The sequence below is a fragment of the Porites lutea genome, chromosome 10 (assembly GCF_958299795.1).
Source record: "Porites lutea chromosome 10, jaPorLute2.1, whole genome shotgun sequence".
Classification (NCBI taxonomy): Eukaryota; Metazoa; Cnidaria; class Anthozoa; order Scleractinia; family Poritidae; genus Porites; species Porites lutea.
The window spans coordinates 26703672-26724021 of NC_133210.1; the positions used below are offsets into that span (position 1 = coordinate 26703672).

Below are 20350 nucleotides of genomic sequence, written 5' to 3' on the forward strand. Positions count from 1 at the left end.
TGATAATGGTGCCGAGCACGTCGAAACGTTGTAGCATATTTTTTAACGTTTTTAAAATTTCTTAAAATGCTTTTAAGAAAAATTTTTTCCCAATCTTTTATAGCTAACTGATTTGATTTATGATGAGCAGTTTACTTAAATGTACTTTTTGTGTTAGCCACATCTTTTTTTAAGAGCAAGTTTTTGTATGAAAAAAATTTCGAGAGGATTAATTAACTTAAACCCTCGGATTAGCTCGAAAATTTGTCTTATTATTCCAAAAACAACTTGCTTGAAAAGGGAAATTTGCTATTGGTAGTATAACAAGCTATGTCACCCCCTGATTACGATTAACCTTGCAATTTTTTCACCACAAAGCCTGTCCATTCATAGCGTACTCTCCAGTAGACCATTGTTAATACTGGCAAATAAAGAACTTGCTGTGGAACTTGCTGAAGAAGAAAAGCATTACTTTATTTTTGTCCACAATGAAAACAAATCGAAACACCGACGAATGCAGACCTAATACGTTCCTTCATTGTCCTCTGACAACTTAGACTGTGAGCCGTCTCTCTTTTACTTCACATTTTGTGAGGGAAGAGCACGCGCGCGCGAGCGAGCGGTGAAGCGTGGTCATTTTCGCATAGTCAGTTTCGTGTCTCGTGCGCTGAGCTCAACGGACGAAGAAAAAAGAGAGACTCTTCGTAGTCTACAAGAAAGTGGTCGAAATTCGCGAGCACGCGTTAAAATTCTCACCCAGGGAAAGTAGGTATTTCTCGATCGAGCTCGTACTGTATGACAAGTAGTTTGATTTTAGTACAATCATAGCGCGTGTGTCAGGCCACTCAAGTTTAATTGTTTAAGTTTAATAGTTTAAGACACGCTTGAGGGTTTGTTTGAGTCTACTCTTTTATCCAAGCAAGTGCTATCGTTTTTTCATAACAGTTGTGACATTAGGCTGATTAAGCAACAGAACGAGAACGTCAGTTGACGACGGCGCGCGCAAATCAAACAACTGGCCTGACCAATAGCAGAGCAGCCAATTGGGCATTGGAAGTCGAGTTTAGTCCTTTCCGCGCGCTTTCCCGTCGTCAAATGACTTTCCGTTCTGTTGCTAAATCAGCCGAAAACTAGACGCGAGAGTCACTCGAAGACTTTTTTCAAAGTTACTAACGTAACAGCTTCCTAAATATTTTTTTTCCTTTTTTGGTTCTCGCATTTTTTTTTCCTGTTGGGCTTTATGCTTGTTCAATTCTGTTTAAACTCTAGAAAGTTCGTACTTAAAATTAAAGCTATTGAAGTACTTTTGAGGCATGATTTTATTATATCGTTTCCTGAAACAGCCAATTCCATCAAAACATCCCCGAAACAATACATTCTTTTGCAAGGATGTCATGCGAGGCAAGGTGCGAGATTATTTAATGCGCGCGAGGCGGGGTGCGAGATTTCGGCATTTTTAGGGGATCTGAAAGAGAGGTGAGACTTTTTACTAACAATAGCTTGTGGGCGAAGCCACTTTAAAATTATTATCAATTCTTTGCCAGAGAAAAGACTTAAGTTTTCACAGATACTATTATTTTTCTCTTCATGAAAAGTTTAGGAAATAGTCAGGTCATCAAGCACCCATAGCTGGCGTCGGACTAGAAGAAAAATACCCTACGAAATGTGAAGATGCGAAAAACCATCAGCAAAGAACTTCTCTATAATTGACGTGCGTGGCCTTCTCGCAGAAAGTGTAAAAGACTAAGATTAATAAGTTCACGTTTGTGCTAAAAACACGACAAGTGAAAATTTGTTAAACGATGTTTTTCTAAAAGTTGTCGTTGTGCCAGTCATCCCAATGATTCCATTTGAAAATAAGTTTGCATAAGCAGTTTTCTTGTCCTTTGGCTGTGAAAATTGTAACAGTGATTTGTATAAGTAAACTTGGACTGAATTTTTATTTCAATATTTGCGTTGTTGACACCTTCTTTATATTCACAGAAACATCCAAGTGCGCGTCCCAGTAATTAGTCTCAATTTGAGCGGAAAACGCAAATTTAATGCTTCCAGCTTGACTAGTCATTTCAAAGGGAATTTTCCTTGAAAGCTTTAAGTTCGCAAAAACGGCTGAAATGTCCAATGTAAAACTTTCATAAGGGCATGCGTTTGCGACTTCGATGGCTAAACTTTGCCCTGAACTGTGATTTCGAGTCATCAAAACCAAACATTCGAAATCACCAATAGATTGGGCTTTGGCGCTTTTGAATAAAAATGTAGTGTAATCAGCCCATGGAACTTCCTCTAATTTCGTGGTTCTATTCTCCCAGTCCTTTTCTTCTGAACAAATGCACAGTTTGGGTAGTACATCCTGGTCAGCGCATAGCGTGTATTTCCCAAACAGCGTCAGTCTATCGAAATGGATCAACTCCATTTCCAACGAATGATAATCAGCCACAGCCTTTGATTTCACCTCCAAGTGGATAACATCTTCATCGTGTTTTACGACGTTTCCCGCCCGAACGTAAACGTCAAAAGTCGTGATTAGAGCCCCGTCTTCTTTGGAACTGCGTTCGCGAACATTTTCGAATCGCAAAGGTCGCAGTCTTTTGCAAGCGCCTAAAACAGGATATTGCTTCGCGGCTTTGCTCTTCGGATTTTTCGTGAACTGTGCTAATATCAAGTTATTAAGTTGACCCACTGCGAACTCTACGAGGGAAATTTTTGAAGAATCGTTAGTCGTGGGACTGTCCCATCCTTCACATACGCATAGATTTGGTGTCCTAAGCTCGACGTCGTGACATGTTCGACCAGGCGATATGGGAGTAAATATCCCCGTCGGGTTAACAAATCTTGTTATCGGCCCAGCAAGTGACATAAAAGATCGATGCAAGTCGATCATGGTTACCAGTCTCCTTTGGTTCACTTCCAAAGCGTTCATAGCATCCTTGCCCAAAAGTCCTGCGACTTTGTTTGGCACTATTATGAATAGGCTTGGATGGAACATCTCAAAGCGACCTTCCAAGCTTGTATAAGTGTACTCGGTATACGTATTACCATGGTCCGCCAAAAGAATTGTTAGCGTGTCTTGATTGGTCGCCATAGTAGTAACGTAACGTGCTAGATCGGAGTCTAGCGATTGTATTCTTCGCCCTTCATCGTCGTGACCAACATTAAGGCTTGTGAAAGAGAACAACGGACGAGATTTCCTAGAAGTGCTGATCGTCGCTAGCAGGTCTGCTGTATATTTCAGAATGTAGTCGTGTTGTAATCTGCCATTGAAGCAGATTTGATCGGGACCGTTAAACGGGTTATCCACCCCATACGACTCTAGAACTTCACAGCTTGAATGTGTCAAACCTGTAAATTTTAAAAGCGAAAAAATGTTTTTATTATCTTTCGGCAAAACATCATAAGGGGCTTTGCTGAAAAGGAACGTTGAGCTTTCTCATACATAAACATTTTAGCTTCATAGGGCATCGTTTTATTGCTAGCGTTTGAGTTATATACCTTGCACTCACCCCGCTAGCCTGTCCACAGACGTATTTCCTATTTCTACGCGCGAGCCAAGCGAGGATGCATCAATTCCTTGGCCGTACGGTCACACAATCTACCGCGGTTTTTATTTTCTTTCGCGCGCGCTCGCGCTCGACGATGTCTAGAGAGAAAAAAGGTCTGTGGTACAGGCTACGGTACAAGAGAACATTGATGACTGCCAATTAGCCCTTTTCTACTAACCCACGCAGTCATCGGCTACGTCGCAATTTTTTGTTGTAGTTTGTAACAATTGTGAGTTAAAAGATTACCCGTGTTTTCCACAAAGCTTTCTTTAAGTTTGCTCTGCAGTTCCTCCCAGTCATCCACAGCCAGGTCATTCACTAGTCCCCAACGACTCGTCCAACATAGATCTTCCTGCCATAGGGTCTGGTATCCAGCAGTTTTGAATTGTCCGAAAAGCACTTCCGGTTTCACCGAAGGGGACCTCACCTCTGGGTCTAACTCTGGCAGCAGCTGACCAGTGAATAGCGCGTGCTCGTTTTGCGTCGTGTGTCCGTGCACAGCTTGAAACAGCTCAAAGTCAAACACTTTTGCTGAGAGTGCTCTCTGCGTCAGTGTCTTAAAAGTCTGGATTGTTTTGGGTAGGGAGCGGTAAAAGTGTGGTCTAGAGACGGAATCCAACAGTACAATGTTTACATTTATGGTATTTTTCGCTCTTTGTTTTGGTGCCTTTTCAGTCGTGATCTCTGCTGGAATGGTGATCAACTGCGAAAACAAACTCTGCTCATTCGCTGCACTAAAGCATTTAACAAATACGAAGTTGAACTTGTTTTGGAAAGACTGAAGTGCTATCCGCGGTAGTTGTGTTTCTAGTTCTGAAACTTGTGAAAAGTTTCTAGCAGACCTCAAAAGCCCTTCTTCCGGATCTAACACAAAGACACCAAAAATCAACGAATCACTTTGAGATTTGCCATTCTTGTGAGTTTCAAATTTTCTGCATATTCGGCTGTCGCAGTTAGCTTTAAGTACTCTTCTCTTCCTAACAATTTTATTGGTTAAAGAACAGATTTCGCCTTTCTCCTTGTTTGTCTTACATTCAGATAAAGAAGGGTCGTAAAAGTAAAGTCTTTCGGCAAGGCCACAAGCATCGTCAGCCGCTTTATGTGGCGTGCAAGTGCCATAAGTATGCTTGTTCGACCTCGTGAGGAACGTATCTTTTTTGCAGCGACCATGGCTTCGTTCTTTAGTCGCATTTGTTGGAATTAACGTCACCCGCGAGCTGCTCTCATAAGAGTCAGTTCTTTCTGTATCATCTGTTGTTACTAAACTTGGCCGCGAAACTGGTGGTGGATTTTTGCTATTCTTGTTTTGATTTTCGTAGCCAGCCAGCTTCCCTGGCCGACTATTTGAGTCCTTGGCCTTTTGAAGATTAACATCAGCGACTAGTGTAGCTAAACTCGCCATCTTGCCTGCATCCCTACGCCTAATCAGTCGATCGAGCGGGAAACGTTCGCTGCTGAAGAGGTATAAATGTAAAATCGCCAAAGCAACCATTACCGAAAGGAAAACCCTTGTTCTTCCAAGTCGTCTTGGGGATAGAAACAAACGTTTTATGCCGTTTTGTCGAAAACACTCCATCCTTTACGCTCATATCCGCATCTACAACAGTGTCATCTGTGATCCTCAATGCGATGTTGAAGAAACCTGAGTACTACAACTGTAGTCAAGTGTTTTGTCTGATCTGCAAACTTGTAGTAATAAACAAAGAATTACTGTTTAATAAGATAATATTAAGGCAATGAGTCCTGGTTTATATTTGGCCCAGCATTTGGTACCGAAAAAAAGTCTTAGTCAGTAAGTAAGTAGTCTCAAAGAGTTTAAGCTAAAGTAGATGTAGATGCGGATATATCGTGTATATTGTATTGTGTAGAATTAAGATTTTTTTTTTGTGCAAAAGCTTTAATGATTATATTAAATGCGACTTAACCGTTTAAACTGTCCAAAAGTCGAGTAGGAAACAACATGTCTAGAATAAAAGATATCGTCAATTGTGCTTTTATAAAAAAATTCTTCTCCTTGGTCCTGCAAGTCAGTCACATTTTCAAAGGAACGCTACCAAGAAGTACTTTCCTGTGGTGCCGTTAAGTGTGCCGTGGAGGGTAATTCTAAATTTAATTAAAATTAGTGAGCCAGTGGCTGAAAAAGTGTGGAAATTCAATGGAAAAGTTACTGAACAGTAAACCGCTTTGGCACTGTTGTTTAGTACGTGTATGCTGTGTAGGGTGATTCTAGCTAAATGGTTAGTGAGCAATATAAGGATGGTTTAAAATATGTCGCCATTTAAATAAAAGTTACTGAGCAGTACTTTCGTGTTTAACGGTACTGTGGATTAGCAAGGTGGTACTACTAAGTTTTGAGTCTGTGGGGGGACCATTCAATTGAACGGTAACTCTGTAATTTTATCCTTTGAGTGCATGCTCTGTTGTGAAAGCCAAACGTGTCTTAACTGTGATCATTGGGCCCTGACATGTACAGCTATTGGCCAGTATTTCCTTACGAAACTGTTCATTGTGTTGTTTAACCTGTGAGTCTGTGGATGAAGTGTGATAATTGATATGAACGAAAACACAAAATCATTGCAAATATTTCGAGTGATAGCCTACCTCCAAATTCAACCACTAGTGTAAGTGTTGTAACTGATAAGTACCACTGGTCATGCTTTATGTAGCCCGCGAAGCGCAGATGTATTTCCGGCCGTCTCTTCTCTCGAAGCGACGACCGGAAATACGTCTGCACTTCGCAGGCAAAACTAGCTAACTATATTTAACAAAACTATAATTGATACCTTAATATATTCTAAAACGGAAATGTCATAAGCTATTGTTAAGAATAATACAAGAATATTTACAGCCTAGAATCGGCGGAAAAATAAGAATATTCAGCCTGGCCCGGGAAAACAATATTCTTATAAAAAAAAAAGAATGTAGATGTAGTGTCTGTTTTTGTTTCCTGTTGTATAGCACGCCATGGTGTTGGCTGTGGAAAGTAGAAATATTCTTGCTACAAATTGTTCCGAAGTTTACCTATAGTCGTGTTTATACGTTCAATTTCAAATACCGCTCATTACTGCTTTGCCCGGGAAGGGGGGGGGACTCCGCATATGAAAGGGGTGGGGATGCTCGTCGGAAATTTTGAATTAAACCCTTAAAGGAGACGGATCTGGGCGTGGCCCACGCTTTTTTTTAGCCCTATTAAAAAGAGAATTAAATTAACTGCAAAAACCATGGACGAAGATCCTGCTAGCTGTAAACGTTGGATCTCTAGAAAAGAGATCAAATCAGCCAAAATATAAAGAACCAAGAACGAGAAGTCCAAAGACTACTACAAAGCTGATTTAAAACAACGTGTATTGTTTTTTTATAACAATATTTCGGCTGGCCATACCAGCCTTCTTCAGGTTTACAGATGTTACTGTACTTATGTAGCAATCACAATATAATATAAATGGAGAATGTCGCAATAAAAGGGAGAGGCGGAAATGACGTACAACATAAAAACTGGAAAGGAAAAATACTAAGGATATGGATTACAATAATTCGTCACGGCGGTTTAGGCCATGAGGTTCGAGAGTCATGGCCTTATCTATCAAATGCGACTCCCTGGCCTTACGAACTGAGTCACGTGAAGAATGAATTTTCTCTAGTGGGATTAACTGCATGTCAGTATGAGAGTGGTTAGAGTGAGAGAGAAAGTGTTCAGAAACAGTAGTGGGTTTAGATTTAATGTTAGTTTTGTCGACTGCACAATTCTGTCCACAACCACAACGGAAGGTGCCACTTGTCCATACATTACTAACGGCCTCAGAAGTTATACCTTTTACGCTACAGGTGAAACACGCTCCATCACTTCACACATTACTTGTAACACTAAAAATGTGATCTACATGGATCAATGTAACCGTTGTAATTTACAATATATAGGTGAAACTAAGCGACGTCTCAAGGACAGATTTAACGAACACAGACGTGCAGTAATGTATGGACGAGTGGCACCTTCCGTTGTTTTCAAAAAGTTCAGAACGTCTTCACGTTTCTGTGGTAAAGTTGTTTTGAAGTCTCTTGGCGCTTCACTTCATTTCAAAACTTTTTAAAATGCATGTCATAACTTTTGACCGCTTAAGAGACTCTCGAGTTTTTGGCAACGACCATGAATTTAATGCTTTCTGGTAGCTTAGCGTAGTAGAAAAGGAACTTTTGGGACCGTACGTTTCAAATCCTGAATAAACTGTTTTTAAGGTAGCCTGATTTCAGACGATTACTTCGAGTAAAAACTTTGATAAAATTGTTTTGAAATTTGCTTTCAAAAAGTTCAGACCGTCTGCACGTTCCTGCGGTAAAGTCGTTTTGAAATCTCTTGGCGCTTCACTTCCTTTAAAAACTTTTTAAAAAGTCATGACTTCTGGCTGCTTATAAGAGACTCTCGAGTTGTTAGCAACGAGCATGAACTTAATGCTTTCTAGTATCTTAGCGTAGTAGAAATTAAGGAACTTTTGGGACCGTACTTTTCAAATCCTGATTAAACTGTCTTTAAGGTAGCCTGATTTCAGGCGATTACTTCGAGTCTGTGGTAAAGTCATGACATTTTAAAAACTGTGATAAAATTGTTTTGAAATCTCTTGGCGCTTCACTTCATTCAAAAACGTTTAAAAATGTCATGACTTCTGACCGCTTAAGAGACTCTCGCGTTTTTGGCAACAAACATGAACTTAATGCTTTCTAGTAACTTAGCGCAGTGGAAAAGGAACTTTTGAGACCGTGCTGTATTTAAGGTAACCTGAATTTCAGACGATTTATTTTTACTCCCTCAGTAACTTAGGGAGTAAAAATGACTCGAAGTAATCGTCTGAAATTCAGGCCATCTTTAAGGCTATTTTACTGAATGATTGTCTCTCAGCGTCAAAGCATTTATTCTTCCAGAAATTGTACACCTTCAGTTACTATTTGAGCTAGTAAGTTAAACAGAATACCTCGTATTAAATATTAGATAAGTTGTGCGTGCAATCATTTCTTAACCCAGTGGAGAGTATTCTAATTTATATTTTTGATGAGTAAATATTAGGATACTTGAAAACTCTTTGAAGCAAAACATGTAAATCAAAATAGCTCGTGCGCATTCATACTATGTAATAACAAATCCGGAAATTCAAAGAGGAATAACACAATTTTTTTCTAGCTGATCTAGTGAGGTGTACAATTATTCAAAGAAATTGAAAGACAATTATTCAATTGTTTTGTCCAGGGCGAGTTGTCTTTAGAGCGTTTTGACCTGCTATAGGATTTGGCGTTGTACATACGTGCATGGCGACACTGCACTGACACTGATTTTATCGGTCAATGGCAAGCTAGTGTACTCTTCAGGTAGCTGTGACTGACGCTAGTGAAAACGGTTTCATTGGGGTAGCAGCTAGTTTTACCGCTAGTAGTTCTGCGGCATAGGAAAGCGAAAAAGGCTACGCCTTCTTAAGTAGGAACCATTGGCCACGAAGCCAGAAATGAAAATTACGGAAGAAGCGATGATACTTTTCAAATTTTCCGGCCAATTTTTTTACGAATAGCGGTAGAAAAACGGTTTCTACACCCAACAGTTTCCCCCAACGAGATCCTGTTCGAAAAATCAAAAAGTTAAAAACAAAAAGAGAGGATTTAAGAGTAGAATGTAGCAATAAAAAATAGTGCTTCCAATCTGGACAGAAAGATACCTCCAGAGTCGTTTGCCGTGCGTCAATTTTACACTGAGTGTTAAAAAGAATACAAACGTTGTAACTTGGGTGTTTATCTGAATTTTAAGCGGAGTGTTATCTTTGTAATATATTCTTACTCTTTTTTATCTTCAAATCTCTCATGTAACAATGTTTACGTCCCCAGTGAATAAAATGTGTAATAGCAATCCGGGTCCGTGTGTTTCTAATGATCCTTTCAAATCTATTCCTAAACCCAAAAGAAACACGAAGCGTGACATACGTAACAACAGAATTTATTACACAATATTCAAGCGAGTAGATCCCTCATTATATAATATAAAAAGACTAGGAAGTCAAGAAACTTAATACAACGTTTTGAAACCGCTAAAAACTAGCTTTCGACGCATGCCTAAATACACACGATCAATCCATTTTCCGAACACATCGTATCAAGAAAAAGCAACTTACAAAACCTACGTTATGTTTCTTTCATTACCCTTATTATAGGACTAAAAACTTAATTTACAATTAATACATTTAGAACGTCTTGCTCTAAGAAGGTGAAATACAATGAGTCTCTTTTCGCATAAAATGCTTACGATTCCTAACACGTCATAACAAGAAAAAAAACTTAGAAAAGCTACCTAATGTTTCTTTCCTCGATCTTATTTTAGGATAAAAACCTAATTTACAGTTAATACATCTAGAACTTCTTTCCGCATGGTGTAGGTCTATTTTGAACAAGTTGTAAGCGAATATTTGACAGTACATAACTCGCATTTCACAGTACAGCACCACACAAATTTACATCTACACTTGACCTGTTTGTAATGTTCTTTGGTTTGAGCCCGCAAGTTACAAGATTGACAAAGAGATCTGCATTCCTTGGTGTGTCCAGCGTCACTTGTGCAGGTCCTTCCCAGCATTCCAAGAGAGCCAGCAGTAGTGTTTCGTACGCAGTAGTCTGGAGACGAGTCTAAGTAAATAAGCTTCTTGGATTTCCTAGATATCGGTCTGTCCCGGCCTTCTTTCTCGTGAAGTTTGTTCTTTTTGAATGACACTGGAACAGCTGTGAGGTATTTCTGCTTGAGCGCTGATCCAACGACGGCAAAAGGAGCCAGCTGCTTCCAGCAGGTTTTCAAGTTACAACTGCCAGTGACGCCATGACACTTGCATTCTTTTTTGAGGCTTCCTCGAACAACCTGTTTTAAACGAAGAAGAATCACTCTATTAGACCATTATAGTTAAAACTGGCAAGACAAAAGTACTGCTAGGTAAAGTTTGCGCTCGAGTCAATCAATGTATAGGTCATCGTGCATGTTTAATTACAGGACTTGGAAATTGTAAGATGGCGCAATTTGTGGTTGTACCAAGGAAGTCTAAGAAAATGTGGTATGTCCCACGAGATTTGATGGATTCTTTTTAAAACGATGACGAAGAAATTCCCTATGGACGACAAAATCTCAGCCACAAACTCCCGAGCATTGTACCAAACGATATAAACAACGAAATTGAACTTAGAGAAAAAAAAATTGTTATGCAAACAAGTTTTCAAAAATCCACAACTTCAAACCTTTGTCCATCCAGGCGCTACTTTTGTTGGCAGTTCCGTTTCTTAGAATTTTGGCATAATTCGTAACATAGCTCCTTTAACTTTTTAAATCTTCTACCTCTTATGATTGGTCACGACACACATTTGCCGATTTTATTCGAAGGATAAATAGTGTCGAGTCAGTTTACCTTCCTTCCCACTTGATTATTATGCAGGTTGAATGCTGTGCGAGCGTCGTTTCCTTTCTCTAGTCTGTCGATGAAACGTCTTGTCTCCTTTTCTCCATATTTGGTGTTATCGCTGCATCCGCCCCATTCCCACTCACGGTCACCTTGCAACTGTTTTCTCGTTTTACCGCATCCACATCCGGGGATTCTATTGCGCGCGCATTGAAGAGTGATCTCGTGTGTAATGGCGGCACTGCTGATGGCGTGGAGAAAAGCTGTTTCCCGAGTGGCTGTAAAGATTTAAAGATTACATTGTTAGATTAGCAACATAGATCAAATGTTATTAGAGGTTCACCGAGAGTCTTCTTGAGTCTCTTGGCAATTCTTGATGATGATCAGTTTTGCAAGGCTCTGTTGTATTCTTGACACGAGCTAAGACTTAGCTTCGCCGTTTTTGGAAGAATTACTCTTTGATAAGCGTTTATCCCATGACCCATTCGCGCTAAACTAGAATTATGTGAAAAACTGTTTAGTCAGACTCAACTTTTGTCTTTCATAAAAGCTGCCATTTAAAATTCTTAAAAGGAAGAATTTTTTAAAACGGAAATTTTCAATATTTAACTTCGCACGTAAGTTTCCAGTTTCTGATAGTACTTTAAAAACATTAGAAACATTGGGTAAAAGTCAAAATACCCGGCGATTTCTTTGCATATCATTGAATAAAAAAAGTGCCTAGAAAGTCTCAGAAGCCCTTCTGGGCTCCGTGAAGAATTTACACCAATTGTATAAGTTGATGGGATGGTTGATGTTGAACGCTCTTACATCATAAATGTATCTGATGTCTTCATAATAAATATTCCTAAGTCAGTCCCTTAGTTTGTGTTTAGTTATTGCTAAAAATTTTCAGTTGTCGAACCTATTTACTGGCTGTTGGCCTTATCTTAAACAACAGTGTCAGGTACTTACCCTGTGGCAAAGTGGTTTTAACAAAGATAGGCAACTGCTGAAACACATTTTTGTTGACCAGGGAACAGTTCCATATCTCTTTCTTAAACTGTCTCTGACATTCCTGTAATCCACGATGGCCTCCCTCTTTAACAATGAGCAGTAACAAAGGATAATTCTAGCAATAAAAATAAGAGTTAAAGAGTTAGAAATATATCGACACGAAATTATCTGAACTTTTAAACTATGTGTATACAGGATAATGAATTTCTTGGAGCAATTAAAAGTTGTTTCGCGAAGGAATAAAACTATTAGAAAAGCTTTTGTAAGTTACAGGCCAGCCGTTCGCGGAATGGTATACTATGATGCCACTAATGTTATGTCAGGAACCGAAAAACCAAATTGCAAAGGTTAACCAAACCGTTCGGCAGAGTTGCAGTAATCTTAAGGTGGTGCTGTATGTTATTTCATTTCATTTCGACTTGCATCGCTAACCGACTTTGTATTGAAACATACCTTGTTTTGAAGGGTGTTGCTTGAAGAGTCGCCGGATCTGAAACAATAACACAAAATAAAATTTTAGTTATCAAGAATAATCGTAGACTCCGGGCAAATACTCTACTCTTTCACTGGTCGAGTGTTGGATCTGACTGTCAACTGTAGTTGTAATATTTCCGTGTAAACTAGTTTGCTCTGAGCCTAAAATACTCCTCGACAACGTTATTTTTCTTCATCTTTATGTTTCAACTTTAACTTTTCCGCTGTTCCCAATTTAGTTTATTACGCTTGGAAATACTGTCAAATACCATACTTTAACGTTATCACAATTCTTTCATCAAACAAGTATTAGATCTAACTTTCAACTAGCGTGGTAATATTTCTGTGAAAACTTTATGTTCCAACTTTTACTCTGTCGTTCCTCGGAACTTAGTTACGTTTTTAAATTTTATGAAATTATAACTGTGTCTTCGGATAAGATTTATGGCGGGAAGCGAGGTTCTCGCCTTCCACGCGCGTAAATTGTCTCGCTTGCTTTCAAAGTAAAGTTAATAACACGAAGTTGACTTATTACTTATCATCGCCTGGCTTACGAAGTGTTGCTTTTGTGTCTTTCTACCTAAAACTTTTACTTTCCTGTCGTCCGCAACTTAGTCCAGTACGCTTGGAATATTATTTACTTGTCGCCTTCCACGCGCATCCTTTTTTGTACTTGCTTCTAACATAAGGTTTATAAAAGAAGTTTTAAAACTTACTTGCTTTTACAGAGTCCTTGCTGTGTCAGAAACAAAACGGAAAGAACCACAGAGAACATCATAGTAACCTTTATACTGAACGTTTGATCTTCTTTGCTTGAGAGATGAAATCAACTGTTTACGAGTTTGTAAGATCTGTCTTTATATACCTGAGGAACTTGTTGTTTGATAAAATCAATCACAAAAGGTTGATTAATTGAGCACGCGAACAAAAGAAAAGCAATTCGCGCGAAACGAGGTGCGAGTTGCTAGCATAAATTAGAGAGGTGAGATGTTTATTGACGTAATGACAGAGGTGAGACTCTTTTAAAACAATCAGATTGAAAACAAAGTTTTTGGTCTAGTTTTTCATTTTTTCTCGCAAGTAATTTTGAAATGGTTCGACTTTTAGTTCTGCATGAGTCCAGAGAAACAGTTCTTGTATTATTCAGCCTGGTGTAAAACCGGATGTCTTAGACCGAAGTTCTTTTCTATCGTACATCTACAAGTAGCAAAATCCTCTGTCACATAAATGAGAATGTTCATTTCATCAACTGTTCCGGAGCATGCACTGGCTGTTCGAATATTTTCTATGCGGTAATGAAGTCTTACGAGTCCGTTCACAATTCATTCTGTTTTTCCATCGAAATACACTACAAGCGCGCGACAGTTGAAAAATATCGAAATATTTCAGCGTATATTTGCGCAGATAGTTTGATCAACTGAGTTGGTAAAATCAATTGTCCACGATGTTAAGACAACCTCGTCGGCTAGGCTTTCCCTTGAGAGAAAAGATTCAGTTTAATCTTTTATTTTATTTAAACGCCTTTGTTTTCTTGACTTGATAATGATGCCGAGCACGTCGAAACGTTGTAGCATATTTTTTAACGTTTTTAAAATTTCTTAAAATGCTTTTAAGAAAAATTTTTTCCCAATCTTTTATAGCTAACTGATTTGATTTATGATGAGCAGTTTACTTAAATGTACTTTTTGTGTTAGCCACACCTTTTTTTAAGAGCAAGTTTTTGTATGAAAAAAATTTCGAGAGGATTAATTAACTTAAACCCTCGGATGAGCTCGAAAATTTGTCTTATTATTCCAAAAACAACTTGCTTGAAAAGGGAAATTTGCTATTGGTAGTATAACAAGCTATGTCACCCCCTGATTACGATTAACCTTACAATTTTTTCACCACAAAGCCTGTCCATTCATAGCGTACTCTCCAGTAGACCATTGTTAATACTGGCAAATAAAGAACTTGCTGTGGAACTTGCTGAAGAAGAAAAGAATTACTTTATTTTTGTCCACAATGAAAACAAATCGAAACACTGACGAATGCAGACCTAATACGTTCCTTCATTGTGCTCTGACAAGTTAGACTGTGAGCCGTCTCTCTTTTACTTCAGATTTTGTGAGGGAAGAGCACGCGCGCGCGAGCGGTGAAGCGTGGTCTCGTGCGTTGAGCTCAACGGACGAAGAAAAAAGAGAGACTCTTCGTGGTCTACTAAGAAGTGGGCGAAATTCTCGAGCCCGCGTTAAAATTTCCACCCAAGAAAAGGAGGTATTTCTCGATCGAGCTCGTATTGTATGACGAGTAGTTTTATTTTAGAAAAATCATAGCGCGTGTGTCAGACCACTTAAGTTTAATTTAAGTTTAGTAGTTTAAGACACGCTTGAGGGTTTGTTTGAGTCCACTCTTTTATCCAAGCAAGTGCTATCGTTTTTTCATAACAGTTGTGACATTAGGCTGATTAAGCAACAGAACGAAAACTAGACGCGAGAGTCACTCGAAGACTTTTTTCAAAGTTACTAACGTAACAGCTTCCTAAATATTTTTTTTCCCTTTTTGGTTCTCGCATTTTTTTTTCCTGTTGGGCTTTATGCTTGTTCAATCTGTTTAAACCATAGAGAGTTCGTACTTAAAATTAAAGCTATTGAAGTACTTTTGAGGCATGATTTTATTATATCGTTTCCTGAAACAGCCAATTCCATCAAAACATCCCCGAAACAATACATTCTTTGGCAAGGATGTCATGCGAGGCAAGGTGCGAGATTATTTAATACGCGCGAGGCGGGGTGCGAGATTTCGGCATTTTTAGTGGATCTGAAAGAGAGGTGAGACTTTTTACTAACAATAGCTTGTGGGCGAAGCCACTTAATTATTATCAAACCTTTGCCAGAGAAAAGACTTAAGTTTTCACAGATACTATTATTTTTCTCTTCATGAAAAATGTAGGAAATATTGTGAGTCATCAAGCACCCATAGCTTGCGTCGTACCAGAAGAAAAATACCCCACGAAATGTGAAGATGCGAAAAACCATCAGCAAAGAACTTCTCTATAATTGACGAGCGTGGCGTTCTCGCAGAAAGTGTAAAAGACTAAGATTAATAAGTTCACCCTTGTGCTAAAAACACGACAAGTGAAAATTTGTTAAACGATGTTTTTCTAAAAGTTATCGTTGTGCCAGTCATCCCAATGATTCCATTTGAAAATAAGTTTGCATAAGCAGTTTTCTTGTCCTTTGGCCGTGAAAATTGTAACAGTGATGTGTATAAGTAAACTTGGACTGAATTTTTATTTCAATATTTGCGTTGTTGTCGCCTTCTTTATATTCACAGAAACATCCAAGTACGCGTCCCAGTAATTAGTCTCAATTTGAGCGGAAAACGCGAATTTAATGCTTCCAGCTTGACTAGTCATTTCAAAGGGAATTTTCCTTGAAAGCTTTAAGTTCGCAAAAACGGCTGAAATGTCCAATGTAAAACTTTCATAAGGGCATGCGTTTGCGACTTCGATGGCTAAACTTTGCCCTGAACTGTGATTTCGAGTTATCAAAACCAAACATTCGAAATCACCAATAGATTGGGCTTTGGCGCTTTTGAATAAAAATGTAGTGTAATCAGCCCATGGAACTTCCTCTAATTTCGTGGTTCTATTCTCCCGGACCTTTTCTTCTGAACAAATGCACAGTTTGGGTAGTACACCCTGGTCAGCGCATAGCGTGTATTTCCCAAACAGCGTCAGTCTATCGAAATGGAACAACTCCATTTCCAACGAATGATAATCAGCCACAGCCTTTGATTTCACCTCCAAGTGGATAACATCTTCATCCTGTTTTACGACGTTTCCCGCCCGAACATAAACGTCAAAAGACGTGATTAGAGCCCCGTCTTCTCTCGAACTGCGTTCGCGAACATTTTCGAATCGCAAAGGTCGCAGTCTTTTGCAAGCGCCTAAAACAGGATATTGCTTCGCGGCTTTGCTCTTTGGATTTTTTGTGAACTGTGCTAATATCATGTTATTAAGTTGACCCAATGCGAACTCTACGAGGGAAATTTTTGAAGAATCGTTAGTCGTGGGACTGTCCCATCCTTCACACACGCATAGATTTGGTGTCCTAAGCTCGACGTCGTGACATGTTCGACCAGGCGATATGGGAGTAAATATCCCCGTCGGGTTAACAAATCTTGTTATCGGTCCAGCAAGTGACATAAAAGATCGATGCAAGTCGATCATGGTTACCAGTCTCCTTTGGTTCACTTCCAAAGCGTTCATAGCATCCTTGCCCAAAAGTCCTGCGACTTTGTTTGGCACTATTACGAATAGGCTTGGATGGAACATCTCAAAGCGACCTTCCAAGCTTGTATAAGTGTACTCGGTATACGTATTACCATGGTCCGCCAAAAGAATTGTTAGCGTGTCTTGATTGGTCGCCATAGTAGTAACGTAACGTGCTAGATCGGAGTCTAACGATTGTATTCTTCGCCCTTCATCGTCGTGACCAACATTAAGGCTTGTGAAAGAGAACAACGGACGAGATTTCCTAGAAGTGCTGATCGTCGCTAGCAGGTCTGCTGTATATTTCAGAATGTAGTCGTGTTGTAATCTGCCATTGAAGCAGATTTGATCGGGACCGTTAAACGGGTTATCCACTCCATACGACCCTAGAACTTCACAGCTTGAATGTGTCAAACCTGTAAATTTTAAAGCGAAAAAAATGTTTTTATTATCTTTCGGCAAAACATCATAAGGGGCTTTCCTGAAAAGGAACGTTGAGCTTTCTCATACATAAACATTTTAGCTTAATAGGGCATCGTTTTATTGCTAGCGTTTGAGTTATATACCTTGCACTCACCCCGCTAGCCTGTCCACAGACGTATTTCCTATTTCTACGCGCGAGCCAAGCGAGGATGCATCAATTCCTTGGCCGTACGGTCACACAATCTACCGCGGTTTTTATTTTCTTTCGCGCGCGCTCGCGCTCGACGATTTCTAGAGAGAAAAAAGGTCTGTGGTACAGGCTACGGTACAAGAGAACATTGATGACTGCCAATTAGCCCTTTTCTACTCACCCACGCAGTCATCGGCTACGTCGCATTTTTTGTTGTGGTTTGTAACAATTGTGAGTTAAAAGATTACCTGTGTTTTCCACAAAGCTTTCTTTAAGTTTGCTCTGCAGTTCCTCCCAGTCATCCACAGCCAGGTCATTCACTAGTCCCCAATGACTCGTCCAACATAGATCTTCCTGCCATAGGGTCTGGTATCCAGCAGTTTTGAATTGTCCGAAAAGCACTTCCGGTTTCACCGAAGGGGACCTCACCTCTGGGTCTAACTCTGGCAGCAGCTGACCAGTGAATAGCGCGTGCTCGTTTTGCGTCGTGTGTCCGTGCACAGCTTGAAACAGCTCAAAGTCAAACACTTTTGCTGAGAGTGCTCTCTGCGTCAGTGTCTTAAAAGTCTGGATTGTTTTGGGTAGGGAGCGGTAAAAGTGTGGTCTAGAGACGGAATCCAACAGTACAATGTTTACATTTATGGTATTTTTCGCTCTTTGTTTTGGTGCCTTTTCAGTCGTGATCTCTGCTGGAATGGTGATCAACTGCGAAAACAAACTCTGCTCATTCGCTGCACTAAAGCATTTAACAAATACGAAGTTGAACTTGTTTTGGAAAGACTGAAGTGCTATCCGCGGTAGTTGTGTTTCTAGTTCTGAAACTTGTGAAAAGTTTCTGGCAGACCTCAAAAGCCCTTCTTCCGGATCTAACACAAAGACACCAAAAATCAACCAATCACTTTGAGATTTACTATTCTTGTGAGTTTCAAATTTTCTGCATATTCGGCTGTCGCAGTTAGCTTTAAGTACTCTTCTCTTCTGAACAATTTTAGTGGTTAAAGAACAGATTTCGCCTTTCTCCTTGTTTGTCTTACATTCAGATAAAGAAGGGTCGTAAAAGTAAAGTCTTTCGGCAAGGCTACAAGCATCGTCAGCCGCTTTATGTGGCGTGCAAGTGCCATAAGTATGCTTGTTGGACCTCGTGAGGAGCGTATCTTTTTTGCAGCGACCATGGCTTCGTTCTTTAGTCGCATCTGTTGAAATTAACATCACCCGCGAGCTGCTCTCATAAGAGTCAGTTCTTTCTGCATCATCTTTTGTTTCTAAACTTGGCTGTGGAACTGGTGGTGCATTTTTGCTATTCTTGTTTCGATTTTCGTAGCCAGCCAGCTTCCCTGGCCGACTATTTGAGTCCTTGGCCTTTTGAAGATTAACATCAGCGACTAGTGTAGCTAAACTCGCCATCTTGCCTGCATCCCTACGCCTAATCAGTCGATCGTGCAGGAAACGTTCGCTGCTGAAGAGGTATAAATGTAAAATCGCCAAAGCAACCATTACCGAAAAGAAAACCCTTGTTCTTCCAAGTCGTCTTGGGGATAGAAACAAACGTCTTATGCCGTTTAGTCGAAAACACTCCATCCTTTACGCTCATATCAGCATCTACAACAGTGTCAACTGTGATCCTCAATGCGATGTTGAAGAAACCTGAGTACTACAACTGTAGTCAAGTGTTTTGTCTGATCTGCAAACTTGTCGTAAAAAACAAAGAATTACTGTTTAATAAGATAATATTAAGGCAATAAGTCATGGTTTCATATTTGGCCCAGCATTTGGTACCGAAAAAAAGTCTTAGTAAGTAAGTAAGTAGGCTCAAAGAGTTTAAGCTAAAGTAGATGTACATGCGGATATATCGTGTATATTGTATTGTGTAGAACTAAGATTTTTTTGTGCAAAAGTTTTAATGATTATATTAAATGCGACTTAACCGTTTAAACTGTCCAAAAGTCGAGTAGGAAACAACATGTCTAGAATAAAAGATTCCGTCAATTGTGCTTTTATAAAAAAGTTCTTCTCCTTGGTCCTGCAAGTCAGTTACATTTTCAAAGGAACGCTACCAAGAAGTTCTTTCCTGTGGTGCCGTTACGTGTGCCGTGGAGGGTAATTCTAAATTTGATTAAAATTAGTGAGCCAGTGGCCGAAAAAAGTGTGGAAATTCAATGGAAAAGTTACTGAACAGTAAACCGCTTTGGTACTGTTGTTTAGTACGTGTATGCTGTGTAGGGTGATTCTAGCTAAATGGTTAGTGAGCAATATAAGGATGGTTTAAAATATGTCGCCATTTAAATAAAAGTTACTGAGCAGTACTTTCTAATTAACGGTACTGTGGATTAGCAAGGTGGTACTACTAAGCGGTTGAGTCTGTGGATGTGTGACCATTCAAATTGAACGGTAACTGTGTAATTTTATCCTTTGAGTGCATGCACTGTTGTGAAAGCCAAACGTGTCTTGACTGTGATCACTGGGCCCTGACATCCCGACATGTACAGCTATTGGCCAGTATTTCCTTACGAAACTGTTCATTGTGTTGTTTAACCTGTGAGTCTGTGGATGAAGTGTGATGATTAATATGAACGAAAACACAAAATTATTGCAAATATTTCGAGTGATAGCCTACCTCCAAATTCAACCACTACACTGCCACTAGTGTAAGTGTTGTAACTGTGTAGTACTACTGGTCATGCTTTATGTAGCCCGCGAAGCGCAGATGTATTTCCGGCCGTCTCTTCTCTCGAAGCGACAACCGGAAATACGTCTGCGCTTCGCAGGCTATGCGATGTTGTTTAGTGTTGAAAACCACTCCTTGCATACCTTCCTTCAAGCCACAGTTGTAGAGGCCAATTCAAAAACAAAAACCCTCACTTTCGAAATAAGAGCAAGCGCCAAACGTTTCATGTTAAAAATAAGTTTTATTTGCATAAATATAAAAATTAAGGCTTCCCACTTACCCTCGGTTTCAAACACAGGCTTCAGGTAACTCCGAAATGGCTTTACATAATAAAGTTGATTCGGATTGTGGGTTGAATTGGGGGACTCAGGAATCCTATTATGTAGTTCAATATCAAACCATATCTCCCCTCTGGGTTTA

The 20350-nt window shown here is 39.6% G+C and overlaps 3 protein-coding genes across 3 annotated transcripts; all 3 read right to left on the reverse strand.

Annotated features, from left to right (window-relative positions):
• Positions 1-1596: 1596 nt before the first annotated feature.
• Positions 1597-5200, reverse strand: LOC140950185 (uncharacterized). The gene is made up of 2 exons (XM_073399382.1): positions 3765-5200; positions 1597-3318 (listed from the first exon to the last, which is right to left on the reverse strand). The coding sequence occupies exons 1-2, from the start codon at positions 5092-5094 to the stop codon at positions 1919-1921; spliced, it is 2730 nt and encodes a 909-aa protein (XP_073255483.1). The 5' UTR covers positions 5095-5200; the 3' UTR covers positions 1597-1918.
• Positions 5201-9927: 4727 nt separating this feature from the next.
• Positions 9928-14326, reverse strand: LOC140949724 (protein Wnt-8b-like). Its single transcript, XM_073398862.1, has 6 exons — positions 14274-14326; positions 13114-13209; positions 12377-12413; positions 11882-12038; positions 10937-11205; positions 9928-10398 (listed from the first exon to the last, which is right to left on the reverse strand). The coding sequence occupies exons 1-6, from the start codon at positions 14324-14326 to the stop codon at positions 9928-9930; spliced, it is 1083 nt and encodes a 360-aa protein (XP_073254963.1).
• A 721-nt stretch (positions 14327-15047) lies between these two features.
• Positions 15048-18949, reverse strand: LOC140950217 (uncharacterized). The gene is made up of 2 exons (XM_073399422.1): positions 17514-18949; positions 15048-17068 (listed from the first exon to the last, which is right to left on the reverse strand). The coding sequence occupies exons 1-2, from the start codon at positions 18841-18843 to the stop codon at positions 15669-15671; spliced, it is 2730 nt and encodes a 909-aa protein (XP_073255523.1). The 5' UTR covers positions 18844-18949; the 3' UTR covers positions 15048-15668.
• Positions 18950-20350: the final 1401 nt, after the last annotated feature.

What these genes read in the sequence shown, in the direction of transcription:
- LOC140950217 (XM_073399422.1), bottom strand. Translation starts at nt 18,843, where the DNA reads ATGGAGTGTTTTCGACTAAACGGCATAAGACGTTTGTTTCTATCCCCA. An exon ending in AAGCTTTGTGGAAAACACAG is followed by an intron (nt 17,069 to 17,513) that starts GTAATCTTTTAA and finishes TAAAATTTACAG; the next exon opens with GTTTGACACATTCAAGCTGT.
- LOC140950185 (XM_073399382.1), bottom strand. Translation starts at nt 5,094, where the DNA reads ATGGAGTGTTTTCGACAAAACGGCATAAAACGTTTGTTTCTATCCCCA. An exon ending in AAGCTTTGTGGAAAACACGG is followed by an intron (nt 3,319 to 3,764) that starts GTAATCTTTTAA and finishes TAAAATTTACAG; the next exon opens with GTTTGACACATTCAAGCTGT.
- LOC140949724 (XM_073398862.1), bottom strand. Translation starts at nt 14,326, where the DNA reads ATGGTCTACTGGAGAGTACGCTATGAATGGACAGGCTTTGTGGTGAAA. An exon ending in CAAGGACTCTGTAAAAGCAA is followed by an intron (nt 12,414 to 13,113) that starts GTAAGTTTTAAA and finishes TTATTGTTTCAG; the next exon opens with ATCCGGCGACTCTTCAAGCA. An exon ending in ATAATCAAGTGGGAAGGAAG is followed by an intron (nt 10,399 to 10,936) that starts GTAAACTGACTC and finishes CGTTTAAAACAG; the next exon opens with GTTGTTCGAGGAAGCCTCAA.